Raw genomic sequence first — 15,126 nt, forward strand, 5'->3', positions numbered from 1 at the left:
CTGGAGACAGTTCTAATCATTCGTCTCATTTAAGGTCATGGACACAGTTCGTTTGCATCACAAAATTTGCTAGTGAAGCCTAAAACTGATGGACATCACATATAATGCTGTTCACAACAGACGCGGAATGCATGAATAAATTGTGCAATTCATGTGTAAATGGACGTGAACATTTTGAGTTTACTCACTTCATTCACGTGTCAAGTGGGCAGGAGCTGGTATAAGTTTCTGATAACCTTGGATAAAAATATCACGATTACACGGCATCCCAGTATTGTCTAAAATATATTCTTTTTAAATGTCTGGGTAAAAAATAACACATTTTCCCCCCTTTGAAAACAATATATTCTATCTTTTGAAAGATTTAAAACATTTGAGCAGTAAACATGTCAGGCTAAATAATGAAAATGAATCATCGACTTCTGCTGTCTTCATTATTTTCAACAACACAGATTTCTTTACAATTTAAAATGGCATCTTTGGATGTCTTTTCTGCTGGAGATACTGTTTTCCTAAAAAACAACAACAAAAAAGTCAATATAACAATCTTACAAACACCTTGGAAATGGTATAGAAGAAAATTTAGGTGGTTTTAAAACCTTGACTTTTCCAAACTGTGGTATACCCATGCCTAGAGTCAAATTCTCCTCACAGTATATGCGGATTTGCGTCATGGGTGGGGCTTCTATCTGCCGACTGACTCTAGCTTCATTGCTAATTTGCTAACATGGATTTCATTTAGAGAATAGCTGTGTTAATGTGCTTTAGGAAGGCTAAAAACAACGTATATATTCGTTCGGCGCAGTGTCTGAATCCACTAGATTCTTTCAGAGATGCAACCAGCTCTGAGTTCATCAACTCCTACAGAAACTGTACCTGGATGATGGAGGCTTTCAGCTGTGCTTCCGGCTGAGCCCAGTTTGATAAACTGTTGTCCGGTGTCATCATAACATGCATCATAATCATGCCCCAACAAGAGAAACCTTCTGTTTGGTTAATGTGGTGCGAAGGTCCGCTGATGTTCAGATTGTCCAACGCAAGCGAAACGTGCTATATGCTCGAAACACTCAACTCCAGCCTCTTGATTCACGTAAATGGCGCATCACGCTGCAGGATGTCTACTCGCGTCTTTGCATTGACTTACCAAAGTAAATCACTTGCACTTGATGCTTCACCTGCGTCCGGTGTGAACGAAGCATGAGAGGGTGATGTGCAAGCATTTGGAAATAACTGAAAATAAGAGCATACTGTAAAAAAGGTTTGGCATGAGGTATTGCATAAACTAAGATTAGTTGCCCAATGTGAGATGTGGGTACAAAAAGTAATTTTGGTGCAGCTGCAAGTATTAAGATATGAAATAGATACTTAGAATTAATCACTGTTGTACTCGAACTGCTGTCACACAAATCAAGGTTTTTAAGTACCTAAACAACCCCTTAAATGAGGCAAGTCTTCCCACACCAGTCTGCACACAATTTTACACAGTAAACTAGTAAAGTGCCCTGAACCGTTGCGTAATCCACAGGTGTCAAACTCTGTTCCTGGAGGGCCACAGCTCTGCTTAATTTAGTTTTAATCCCAATTAAACACACCTGATCAAACTAATTGAGCCCTTCAGGCTTGTTTGTAACCTACAGGTAAGTGAGTTGGAAGTAAACTGCAGGGCTGCGGCCCCTCCAGGAACTCCAGGAACCCCTGGTGTAATCCCTTACACTGTTGTCACAGAGAGAAAGGAATTATATAGCTTAGTCCCGTCTGTGGACTTTGTTCCATGTGTCAGCAGCTCCTGAATGGTCATCCAGTTGTCAAATATCCTCTTATTCCTCCTCTTCATCATCTTTTTACGGCTAAGCTGGATGATGTCAGGCTCTTTGTTGTTCAGTGTTCCTGTTTTTCCCTTGTTCTCCATGTAGCACTGCTTTATGAGTTCCCGTTGTTGCTGCTGTTCCTTGGCTTGCACAGCATGCTGCTTGCGTTCCTTCTTGTTCCAATATCTACCCAGTTTTAGTTCGCTTCCCGCATCATCATCTGTTGTTATGCTGCAGCGCTCTTCTCGAATACGCAAAGCACGCTCCTTTAGCAGCTGGTCTCTAATGGGTCTTCTTGTAACGTACCTTGTTCCATCATTACAGACCTTTACCTTCCACCCCATCTTGAGCCTGGAATCAGTTGTAGTGTTTTCTGGATTCTTGCAAAGGCTGGCTATGCTGACTTGACTGTGGGCGTATTCCACAGCTGACTTTTGCTGAATGAGTTGCATGTAGCTTTGGTAATGTTGTGCATGGGCTGGGATGTAGGTGTTCTTGTATGAGGAATGATGTAAAGACCTTGGGTTCTTCCTCTTACTCTGCTTTCGTTTACCCTGATTTGTTACCTCTGGATCTCCGGCTAAACTCTTGGTGGGGCTGATCTCCCGAATAGGAGAGAGGTTATGTTTTGAACATGCTGTCGTTGAGTTGCGTCTAATCATGGGTGAACCTTTACCCTTGTCTGCAATTAGCATCCTTTGGGATTCAGGAGAATGTGACTCCAGAGCAGGCTGTAAGCTCCAACAGCTCTCTCCAGTGTTATAAGCACTAGTAGAGCATTCGTTGTCCACCTTGTTATTTAAGAGGTCCTGGTGAACTTTATCATTTAGTTGTTCAATGAAGTGCTTTGTGCTGGGATCTGTGGTTTGCGGACCACTATCTTCAGCCTGAAGCCTGTGCGCTTGTATTATACTCAGACATTCCAGCTCAATGTTCAACAGCTGCTTATTAAGCATCTGATCCTCTTGATCATCACAGTTTGTAGTAATCCTCTTTCCATATTGTGTAGCATCGTGCTCCAGTAGACCTTGAAGATTGTTGCTGTTCATCAGACATTTCAATTCAAGCAGTTTCCGGAAACGTTCGCATGCAGTGCCAGGTATGCCAATGAAGTTTCCATTGTCTCCATTGTCAACTGACAGGAAGGATTCATTGCTTAAGTTCATGTCCCCACATTCCAGTGTGCCCTGGCTATAGCTAAACTTCTTGTGGTTTTCTGGAAGGGTGTCACAAAGAGAATTCTGGTCATCCCCTAAGATGTCCTGCTCAGAGCTTTCATCATTACGAGTGCTTTCATCAGTGCGGCCTACACCACTGTCTTTCTCATGATGGTTGGACAGTAAGGTTGCCGTATCAGTAGTGCCTCCATCTTCTTCACGTGTGCTCTGTTAAAGTGAGAGGAAAAATCTTTTAATGGCACCTTTATTTGGAAAACAATTACCTGTTGACTTGACCATTATTATCGTACCTGCTGCAGCATACTTGTATCAAACTCTTTGACCTTGTCATTCAGTTGCTCAAGAATGCCCAGTTTCAAGTCCTCTTCCAACCAGCAAACGTCCTATGAGCCAAATTGCAATGCAACGTTATACAGTGCTTTTATAATCAGGGATCTCCAGATCTTTCTCCAGAGTTTTAAGTGAATTCCATTTCTCTGTTTTGCATGTGAAGGGGTAGGGTATTCTAATATTTTTTGTTAGGAGGGAGAAGGGCTTCATAGCTCTTCAAACAAATATTTATTATACCTCACACAAAGTACTATGTCAAACAAAATGTAGTAGATTGGTAAACATTTGAAGTGAATCAAAAACATTTAAAGTGAATTCATCAACAATGTTTTAAAACTACGGAACAACACCCATTCTTTTAGGACAATTTTTTAAAACAGTTTTGATCTACTTCTAATGTTAACCACTTTAGTAATGTAGTAAACTTTTTTTAAACAAAATCCCTAGAGGGCTGCTTACCTGCACAGTTTAGTGACAACCCTATTTCAACACACTTAAGCTGTGGTCACACAGGAATTTTCTCCCCATAGACTTCCATTCAAACGCACGAGAATACATCAGACCTGAAAGGCCAGGTTGTGTGGCTAGTTTCGCAATTCGATAAGTTGCAAAGTTAAAGCTTGGTGAACTCTGATCTGCGAAAACGTTTCACTTGACTGTGTGAGACCAATCGAGCATCAAAATATGGCCTCTCTGTACAGAAATTTTAAATATGGAGCAATCACTTGCTTTTTTTTAATGTCTAATCATCTTGTTTAATCCCACCCCTTTCCACAACACCGAATGACAGAATTTTACAAGCTCAAACTCTGATGTGACATCAGCTTTACTTGTAGGTTTTAAACAAGTTTAATGCACCAAATTAGTTTGACCTGGTGTGTTTACTTAAGGTTGGAACTAAACTGTGCAGAGCTGCGGCCCTACAGGAACTAAATTTGAAACCAGTGGTCTAAGGTAGATGTGTCCAAACTAATTAATTAGCTGATTCAGGTGTGTTTAATTGGGGTTAGAACTAAAATATGCAAGACACTGGCCCTCCAAGACTGGGTTTGGACATGCCTGGTCTAAGTGAAGGAATAAAAATAAGGGATCCAGGTTCAGGTGTATTTAAATTGGTTTGGAGCTTAACATTGTTAAAAGGTGATCAAACAGAAGCAGGATTAGAAACCCCTGACATAAAACAAATGATTCTTACTAAAATGTTTTCTGTAAAATCACAGAATCAGTAACAGACCTGTCTTTCTGGTCGAGCTACTAGGATGGCCACATTCTTGCTGTCCTCCTTGGTCAGAAGTGCCACTGCCACCTCATGGCTCTGAACCTCTTCTCCATTGATCTTCAACAAGAAGAATAAAATCATTTAGTTTTGTTACAGTATACATTTTGTCCAAAGATTCCAAAAAGGCAAAGGTATGAATCCTACCTGGATGATCTGGTCTCCTTCTTGGATTCTACCATCCTTTGCTGCGACTCCTTCTGGATCAATCTAAGGACAGTGAATTTAATCTTAAGAGTTAAGCCTGGACCAGACTGGAATATTAAAGTTGATACAAAATGTACTGCTTTATAACCCTACCTTGCTAACATAAATGGTTGTCTTCTCATCATCCATCTTGTAACACAACATCAGGCCAAACTTATCCTGGATGTTTTTCCTCTGAAGATCCACCTCCTATTAAACAGATAATTGAACTGAATTAAAGAGGGTGAAAAAGATTAAGCATTTTACTCAGTGTCAACATGTAAGCCAAAGCCTTGAGAATTTGCAGTGCTCGCTGCAGCTCATAGAAGTTTAATCTGCATGATAAATTCATGTGTAATTAAAATGTACTTGGGGAAATGTTAGCAGGTATACGAAATTAAAAATAACCCCAGGAGATGTTGTTTAAATTAAACATGCATCGTTCAGTAGAGTGTGAAGATGTGTCTATACAAACACAATACCTCGTATTCCAGCCCTTTACTCTCAATGTCTTTCTCTACACCGTCATCAAAGTCTGGGGGGTAAGGTGAGTCGCATCTTGTTTTTTGACACCTTTGATACAACACAAATTAACACGTTAGGTTAAAAAAAATTTTTTTTGAACTTTTATGACACAGTAGAACAAATGTTTGAAAAATTCTGACTAGTACTTACTGCTTGGGTGAACAGAAACCGTTCAGAATAGCAATACTCGGTGGTGTTGTGGGTGATGGCAACTGGGCCATAGTCTCTATATGTTTCAAATATTGCAGTGTAATGTTGGTCTGAGTGCTGTTGTCCATTCCACAGACTGGTTTGAGAGGCTTGCAAGTCTTGTGCGTAACCCTGCGTAGTACCTCAACCTCAATGGGATCTTCGGTAGTTTGGAATGCCTCAACTGCTTGGTCATGGGTGGCGATGGAAAGGCTTCTTCCATTTATCTGCACAAAGAGAATAGAAAAGATATTTCAGTGACATGGTGGAATAGGTGTTTCAGAATAACGATGTACACTACCTGACAAAAGTCTTGTTACCTATCCCAAGTTTTAGGAACAACAAATAATAACTTGACTTGAAGTGGCTAATATGAAAGACAAAGGCGTCTAGATTGCGCTTATTATAACAAAATAAAATATGATCATGCCTTGATTATAAATTATTTAATTAGGAGAATGAGGTCTGACTTTGCTTAGACAAAAGTAGTCACTTAACATAAATAGTGTACAGTACAGCATGTTATGAATTTATATTGTGTATGACTCCCATGAGCTTGGAGGACTGCATCCATTCATCTCTGCAATGACTCATAAAAGAATTTGCCCTCTCCCTTGGTTTGTAATGTATTGGGCAGCACAAATGTCTGCCCATTACAGAACTGTAACTCTGCAGATCTCTCGCACACCCCCATACTGAATATAACCCCAAACCATGATTTTTCCTTCACCAAACCTGACTGATTTCTTTGAGAATCTTGAGTCAATGCTGGTTCCAATAGATCATCTGCAGTATTTGTGATGATTGTTATGCAGTCCAACAGATGGTTCATCGGAAAAATCTACCTTCTGTCACTTACAATAGTATTTTTGTTGTCTGTACTTGTACCTTATTCTTATAATAAGTCTTAAATTGATAATAGACACTTGGCTCTCATGGGACTTTTGTACTAATTCATACAAAGTGGTCACTGTCACCAAAGAAGCATGTCTAAACATTTTTAGTCATGACAGGTCAGTAGTTGGCGATGAAACCTTAGACACATATACAGTAGTCAACATTTGAATCAACTATTCATTGAATGGTCTGTTCCAAATGGAATATACATCACCTACCTAAGGTCACTTCAGTGAGAAAACAATTATAGCTGCCTTAATGAAGTGTCATTCCAAAAATAAATAAAACACTTTTAAGTGCCTTTTGGAATGAGGGATGCACCTGATGAACCCTTCAGGCCATGATCACACAGGGAAGTTTCACTGCGTTCAGTTTAGAAGTGCACATGTCTAGGTTCTGTTCCCTTCAGTGGGACCCTCCAAAGAGATTAGGGCATAGGGATGAGCCCTTCTGATTGAAACCCATTGGAAGTTGTACTTGAAAAAATTGAACAAGACTCATTCTGGTCTCATTACGATTTTGAAAACCCTTTTTTTCTATCTCCTTGCATATCTTAATGCACAATTTGATTTGATGACTATATCCAATATTTCTTGTAACGGCTTGCATCATCTTTAAAAAGTGACCAATATCTGGTATTGTAGCATATGCAATTACACTACAAACTTAAAAAAAAAAAAAAAAAAAGAAATAACCCAATTTGCACTAGATACAATCAAAATGATATTTCAAGCATTTGCTTTCTGTACCACCTGTAAAGGTCTCCTAGGAGGAGTCTTGTCCTCCATTGTGCCATTAAAAAGAGTTGTGGTTGATGCTGTGCTATCTTTAAAGGTCAGCACAACATAAAACTTCAGCATGACTCCTCTGGGTTTAGCCCTCATCTTCCAAGAGTCATGTGAGTGCAGTCAGTATTCATTTGAGTTGACGTCATCATTAGAATCCATGTATTTAGTTTTTTCTCCAATGTTTGATGGTCATCTAATTTCTGCCATAAGTGGAATTGAGTCACTATAGTATAAATGTGACCTTTGTGAAGAAACAGTAGGTCTCTGTGCACATATGCATTCTTCAACAGTTCTGTAATCAACCATTGTTGTCCTGCTCTTTTAATCCTGTTTTCTAAAGCTTATTTTTAGGTCCCTGGAGTGTAAACGAGCATAACTTTTTTCTTTTTAGTTGCAAATGGTGTCATGTGAATGCACTTTTTAAAAAGGAAGCAACCCATTTTTTTAATCTTGCCTTTTTAAAGAAATGGACCAGCGCTTATGAGATAGATGACATTTTATTAGTGAATGACTCTAGTGGCTGTGAATTTAATGATCTTAAATCAGAAGTGATCAACCTTTTTCTTGGAGATTTCAGATCATACACACCTGCCTGTAATGGGCTGTTCAGGTCTTAAATAATTGGTTCAGGTGTGTTTGATCAAGGTTGGAGCCAAACTCTGCAGTAAGGTAAATCTCCAGCAACAGGGTTGAGTAGCAGTCTTAAACCAATAAATGGTCTGTTGTGGCAAAGAAGGAGGTGAGCCCACAGGCAAAAAGTTCATGACCATAGGTAAGAGAACGTAGATTGACCAATAAGTTTACCTATGTTCCAAAAGGAAAACACCTCAGATACAAGTGGACAAAATAAGTTTCCTTGGCAGGGTGCACCCTTATAGATAGGTTGAGGAGCTCTGTCACTTGGGAGGATTGGGAGTAGAGCTGCTGCTCCCCCACATAAAATGAAGCCAGTTGAGGTTGCTTGGGCATCTGTTTTGGATGCCTACCTAGGTAGGTGTTCCAGGGTTGACCCACCAGGAGGAGGAGCCAGGGAAGACCCCTGACATGCTAGAGGGACTATGGGGTCTTCTTTTATTATTTAGTCAAACAAACACATCTGAACCAGCTAGTCAAGCTCTTCCAAGGTATACTAGAAGCTTTCAGGGTGGTGTGTTTAAGGAAGTTGGAGCCCTCCAAAACTGAGTTTGGACACCCCTGGTCTAGGCGCAAAGTCTAAAGCGCATGGTAAAAGCATTAAGGGCGTGTCCGAATCCACTCCTTATGAGTTACGGGTGTGTTTTGAGTCTGTTTTGTGCCTCATCTCATCAAGAGTCAGTTGTGTCACGACATGGCACATTTGCTTTTTACATGGTGGACAAACTGAATGGAAAAACGCTTCACTAGCGAGAAAACAGTTAAACACAGGATGTGCAGTGTGAGGACAAAGAATGAGCCTCCTCCATTTGGCCTCTTTAATTTAACTTTTTACTTTATTCTTTTACTTTTGTGGAGAAAGGAAACAATGTTGTACGCAGTCCACTGAGGACATCCATTAGCCTAAATATTTAATTTCATTTGTTAAGCGCAAAGATTTGCTTCAAAACTATTTCTAAATTCAGTTCTAGTTTCCAGCAAATGAATAAATGAACAATAATAATGAAGTGTGGTCAAAAAACTATATATATATATATATATATATATATATATATATATATATATATATATATATATATATATATATATATATACACACAACTATTTATATATATGATGCATATGTCCCCAATACCAGACAGGTGGACAAATCTAAACAGGTTTTTATTAAAACAAATATGAATATGCATATAATAGATAATACTACTAATAATAACATAATAATAAAAATGCAAATTGTCATGAATAAATTGAAAAAAAACAAAAAAACAAACAAACATAAAGTTATGGAGGCAGTGGTTTTTATATTTATGTAGAAAATAATTTTGTAACATTTTAATCCTTTATTTTTTCATATGTAAAGATATTTGTGTGTTGCTGTGCATCCTGTTTGTAATAAGCATTTGGACCTGCATATGGACTCTTCTAATGCAGTATATTTCAGTTTCTCAGAATAGCAGCGCGCCAACAATAACCCTTAACACACCACCTTTACAGACCAGCACACCCATGAGTCCACAAAGTAGCGCAAATGGATTTGCTTTTTAAACAACATGGCACAAAACATGAAAATAAGGGTTGCACTGGTCTGACAATAGCAACCGATCACTGCAAACACATCTTCCACATTATTACGCTGGGTGTATGATAGGGCCCACTGTCTATTGGGCTGAAAAAACCTTGGGATTCCCCAGAGGAACAGGAGGAAGGGTCAGGAGAGAGGAAAGTTTGGGGCTCCAGGGTGAGACTGCAGCCCCCTCACCAGATAAGTGGTGGAAAATGAATGAACAGAGCTTAATTCACCCTTACCCTCATGTCGTTTCAATCCCATGAGATCTTAATTCATCTTCAGAATGCAAATTAAGATATTTTAGACTGAATCCAAGATTACATACAAAGCTCCAAGAGCAGTTTTGTGTGCCAAAAACTAAAAACAACGCCAATGTTTTTTTTTCCTCACCAGGTCCTCAAAGTTTGTGTTTACCACATGCAGTAGGAAGTATTGCCATTAGTTCAGTACAACACATAAGTGTTGTATTGTCCATAGTAAACATGCACTGTAAACTGACATGGAACAAAGTTGTTTTTCCAGGTTTTTGGCACACAAAAGTGTTCTTGAGGATTCATATGCTTACAGTTGAAGCACCGAAGGATTGTTTTGACAATGGTTTTAAATCCTTTTTTGGACTTTTAACATCTTATGACAATTGCTGTCAATGAAGAATAAGACAGCTCTTAGATTTTATTTAAAATTCGTGTTCCAAAAGTGCATGAAGGTCTCAGGGGTTTAGAATGAGGTTGAGCAATAGCTAACAAAATTTTCATTTTTAGCTGAACTAACCCTTTAAGCAAGGTCTGAGTTGGCATTCTGCAAGAACTTTGCTTCTTTAAGGTTCCCATGGTACTTTTCGACTGACTGACATGTATACTAACAAAAGGAAACCATTCTATAGACAGTATTTCTATAAAAAGAAATACACACTACTCTAGCAAATACACTACAGTTCAGAGAATACACCTAAATATCACTTTTAAGTCAATGTATGTTTTGTAGTTGTATGCATTGTCATTGCAACTCGACAATATATTAAACGTGAGTCCTGTTTGTGGCTGTACATTAACCTTAAACCCAGGAACGAGGTCAAAATCCAAAAACCTTCAGATTATGGAAGGGCATTTGACCCTCCAAGTAATGTAAAGCAGATGAGGCAAATTAAGCTCGAGCACTGTTTTTCACATACACAAAATAACTGGCTATTCAATCCTGTTAATGGACTCTATATTATTATAAAAAGTAGTATTTTGGAGAAAGTAAAAAATCATACAGACAGAATAAGAACAGTTAACCGGCAAGTTAATGATTTGCTAAGCAAGAATGAACAACTGCAGACAAATATTGTCATATGAAACACTGACTTCTTGACCTAAAAACAGTTCATTTTGGCTAAACATTGCAAAGCCAGGCCTGAACTTGCAAGGGCAATGCAGAAAGACATATATAACCGGAAGCTCGGTTTTAACATTATCACACAGTTAGTGAGATTTCATTCATCGATTGGAGCCCAACAGGGTGTGTAAAAGCTTCTGAATCGCACAAGGAAATGGCTATGTGCCAGTAAGCTAATGGGAGAGAACTTCATTTATCAAAGCGCCGTAAGACTCGAATCTCTAGGCTAATGTCCTGAGGGAGCGCGACTCAATCTGCTGTCTGTTCTGGAATCTTGCAGTGGCAATAACACACATGGGAACTTTGTCAGTGTGCCCATTCATGTGTGAGCTGACAAACTACTTTAAATTCACTTGCTCACACTGTTTCTCTTACGCCTTTTGGCACACGGGGCAGAAAATTCACTGCATATACTTGAGTTTAATTCAATGAGACAAGCTTTGCCTGACTACAGCCATTTTTAAAGTCGCACTAAAGCAAGACGAATTCTGTATGTAGCGTTGCAGCTAGTTTGATATATTAAATTAAGCTGCTGGTCTTTTTGTTAATGAATCAAAGAATCAAATAAAGAATGTTTGTTTCCAGCCTTTTATTAGAACACAAACAAAATTTGAGGACTATAAAAAATAAGGTAAATATTATGATAACTGTAATTGTGTCCAAAAAAGTATATACATCGTGTCTAAAGATAACCAAGCAATAATATATTATGCAAAAATAAGACATTGTACTACAGGAGGAACAACGACAAATTTTTGAACAGTAGTAACATCACAATCTGTGCATTAGAATAATACTTTCATTTACTTTTCTTGGTGGTGACGAAATGATGACGTATTTATTTTTAGCTGCGTAAGACTTAAATAAAAATGGTGTTTTTGAATTCTGATAAGAGTTTGATCAAAGGTTTACAAGAACTGAAAGGATACAGTGCTTCACGTTTTCTTTATGAGTTTCTGACCAAAAACTGGACAAAAGGTGGATTGGATTACCTATTGGCGAAAATTGATCAGCTATCGTGTGGTGATAAGTGATCGTCCACACACTGCCTGTACTGTTGAAAATATCACCTTGTCAAAGACATGGTGCTGAGCCATGAAGACGCACCACACACCCACTGCACTGTCCAACAGATTGCATGGGAGTTTGCCAATTAATGACTGCGATGTGTAAACTTTGCTTTATTTCTGCATGTGCTAATTCAGTTTGCAAGTAATAAAATTGATACATTCTGTCAATATTTGGGTTTTATTGCTTAAAAAGGTAAAGCAGTGATATAGATCAGGTGAGGTGGACAAAGTATACATATCATATTATCATATAATTACATCTATTTGCCATCTAATTACATAATATAATTAAAATTGATGTATTTTGAAAAAAATCTGACAATTAATTATGCTTGGATTTTTTGATTTTTGAATTTCTTTTTTAAATATTTCCCAAATAATGTTTAACAGGGCAAGAAAATGTTCACAGTATGTCTTATAATATTGTTTCTTCTAGAGAAAGTCTTGTTTGTTTTATTTTGGCTAGAATAAAAGCAGTTTAAAATTTTTTCAACACCATTTTAAGGACAAAATTATTAGCCCCCTTAAGATAATTTTTTTGTCTACAGAACAATCATTATACAATAACTTGCCTTATTATCCTGCCTAGTTGACCTAATTAACCTAGTTAAGAGTTAAATGTCACATTAAGCTGTATAGAAGTGTCTGGATAAGTATTAAGTAAAATATTATTTACTGTCATCATGTCAAAGATAAAATAAATCAGTTATTAAAAATTAGGTATTAAAACTATTAGGTTTAGAAATGTGTTGAAAATCTGCTCTCCTTTAAACAGAAATTGGGAAAAAAATAAACAGTGAGGCTAATAATTCTGACTTCAACTGTATATATATTCATTCATGTATTTGCTTTTCGGCTTAGTCCCTTTATTAATCTGGGGTTGCCACAGCGGAATGAACCGCCAACTTATCCAGCACGTTTTTACACAGCGGATGCCCTTTCAGCCACAACCCATCTCTGGGAAACATCCACACACACTCATACACTATACTCAATTCACCTGTCCACATGTCTTTGGTCTGTGCAAACCGGAGCAAACCCACGCGAACACAGGAAGAACATGCAAACTCCACACAGAAACGCCAACTGAGCCGAGGCTCGAACCAGCGACCTTCTTGCTGTGAGGCTAAAGCACTACCTACTGCACCACTACGTCGCCCTGCTAATGTTTTATTTTTCTCTAATAACTTGCATCATAGCATATGATTCACACATCGTATTCTACATATGTCACATCCAAGTTCATAATGTGCATGTCTCACTGTGATTTGTAATGATTTTATAAGATGTCTAAAAATCACATAAAAGTCTAAAGATGCTTTTTAAAAACATATTGACCACAAACCTTTGAATGGTAGTGTATCTATAAACTGACTCAAACTGGTAAATATATGGTTTGCTTCATTTATCTTAGTTATTCCTTGCACTCACACAAGTTTCAGCCATCTTAGAGGTCAATCAGAGGTTAAATTACCTTGAGAGCTAATTAAACAGATATTGTGGGAATGTTGCTGATCTATCTTAAACCCAACCGTATAAACAAAGTAATAAACACACACAGACATTAAGTATTTGCATTTCTCGCTCGTCTTCAGTGGAGTGTGACCCTCTCATGACCCTGTCAAATGTACACACCGTCTCCAAAACACATTCCTTCTGTCTGCAAAATAACCTTTTGCAACCTTTTTAGCATGCGAAACAACCTCCGGAGGCTAACGGCGTGAACTCGAAGGCATTCCAGATTGCTCGTTCAATGGTCGTAATCTAATTATGATTAATTCAATAGGAATGAATGACATTTCTTAATCAGTTTAAATTAAAACACACCTCCACGCCCAGCGGATGTTAGCGGAGAATAAACAAACCTAAATGACACTGTGACAAGTCAACTGCAACTCAACATATCTTCATTAATATTCATTTTTACTTGACATTTGCCTTTTAGGAGTTTGCAATTCTCATTTGATTGCTTGATCAATTCAAAACAGCAAAGTTCGCAAACAGAGATGCAAAATATGCCAATTTTGATCCAAAATGAACAATAAACAACCTTAAATGACATGCCAAATGAAATAAAGTCTTTTTTATTTACCTGACATGTGGTTTGTAGGTGTTTGTAGTTCTCATCTGATCGCCGTATTGCACACAAACTGCAGCCCATGATGGAAATACATCAGAAAGCAGCAGAACGACTCCAAAACGTGACCGTAAAAGCAAAAGAGCATCTACTGAAGCCTGCAGACACAACAGCTCCAGTGTTTGTATCTAAAAGCCACACATGTGAGAGCTTGTTATCTCCTCCCATTGAGCGCAACCCTCTCTCATTAAACCAACGTGTTGTCTTTATACTCAACTATGTTGTTTTTATTGTCATAAAAAAAAACAATTCAACCCCGTAATCCAAAGATGATAATAACCACGTTCCTCAGGTGTGGCGCAAAAGAGTCTGTTTTGCAATGGAAACAAGTTGTGAAAATGTTTTGTCGCAGGCCATTAAAAAGCGCACTTCAACGATTGCCGGCACGAGCATGTCGATTGGAAAGTTGCTGCAATGAAAATGAGCAGTTGTTGTAATGTCAGTGCGGTACAAGCATAACCGGAGGGTTTTGTTATTTGTTTTTCTCCTGAAAGTGCACCAATGTTCAGCCTGTGGGCTCTAGGCTGTGATGTAATCTTGCATGTCACAGACAGGGTAAAGGTTACTGAGGAGCCTGATGCATTTGTTCCATCCTTTTGAAAATAACTTTAAAAGACGGTACTGGAAGAGCAGTGGAACCATCCTGTAGAATGATAAATAAATCATGCAAGGATGCATTTAATTGAGCTAAAGTATGGAGCTAGATCCTTCTTAAATTGAATACACTTACTAAATAAAATTCATACATGCACAACACAATTCACATGTACAAAATCCAAATTGTAAATTCAAACACAATTCATACACAATTCTACATACAATTTGTGAATTCAAGTAAAAATCATTGTAAAAAGTAAATATTTTCACAAAATGAAATGAAATTGTGTATTTTTAAATCGTGTTTTGAATTTACAAACTGGATTTGGGTATTTTTGAATCACGTTTTTAACTTATAAATTGGATTTGTGTTTTTTTAATCATGTTTTGATTTTATAAATTGGATTTGTGTATTTTTGAATCGTGTTTTGAGTTTATGAATTGGATTTGTGTATTTATGAATCATGTTTTGAATTTACAAATTGGATTTGTGTATTTATGAATCGTGATTTTATTTTATGAATTGAATTTGTTTATTTTTAAATCGTGCTTTTATTTTAGGAAT

The 15,126-nt window shown here is 37.8% G+C and overlaps 1 protein-coding gene and 1 long non-coding RNA gene across 3 annotated transcripts in view; one reads left to right on the forward strand and one right to left on the reverse strand.

Annotated features, from left to right (window-relative positions):
* Window positions 1–415: 415 nt before the first annotated feature.
* Window positions 416–15,126, reverse strand: part of pdzrn3a (PDZ domain containing RING finger 3a) — an 86,969-nt gene continuing 72,258 nt past the window's right edge. The window contains exons 1-8 of one of the 2 annotated variants that reach the window (XM_087306665.1): window positions 13,920–14,057; window positions 5,454–5,719; window positions 5,261–5,351; window positions 4,893–4,988; window positions 4,740–4,802; window positions 4,551–4,652; window positions 3,277–3,369; window positions 416–3,193 (exon numbers count right to left, since the gene is read on the reverse strand). In XM_087306665.1, coding sequence (XP_087162791.1) covers window positions 1,709–3,193; window positions 3,277–3,369; window positions 4,551–4,652; window positions 4,740–4,802; window positions 4,893–4,988; window positions 5,261–5,351; window positions 5,454–5,719; window positions 13,920–13,988 — 2,265 coding nt within the window. In that variant the 5' untranslated portion in view covers window positions 13,989–14,057 and the 3' untranslated portion in view covers window positions 416–1,708. Of the gene's footprint in view, window positions 3,194–3,276; window positions 3,370–4,550; window positions 4,653–4,739; window positions 4,803–4,892; window positions 4,989–5,260; window positions 5,352–5,453; window positions 5,720–13,919; window positions 14,058–15,126 lie in introns of those variants that run through there. The other variant, XM_087306664.1, reaches the window with a different exon arrangement.
* Window positions 9,141–11,995, forward strand: LOC147838174 (uncharacterized). The gene is made up of 2 exons (XR_015523270.1): window positions 9,141–10,086; window positions 10,164–11,995. It is a non-coding gene; the product is annotated as an uncharacterized LOC147838174 (long non-coding RNA).

This window comes from Danio rerio, chromosome 23, assembly GCF_052040795.2.
Source record: "Danio rerio strain M-AB ecotype USA chromosome 23, GRCz13ab, whole genome shotgun sequence".
Classification (NCBI taxonomy): Eukaryota; Metazoa; Chordata; class Actinopteri; order Cypriniformes; family Danionidae; genus Danio; species Danio rerio.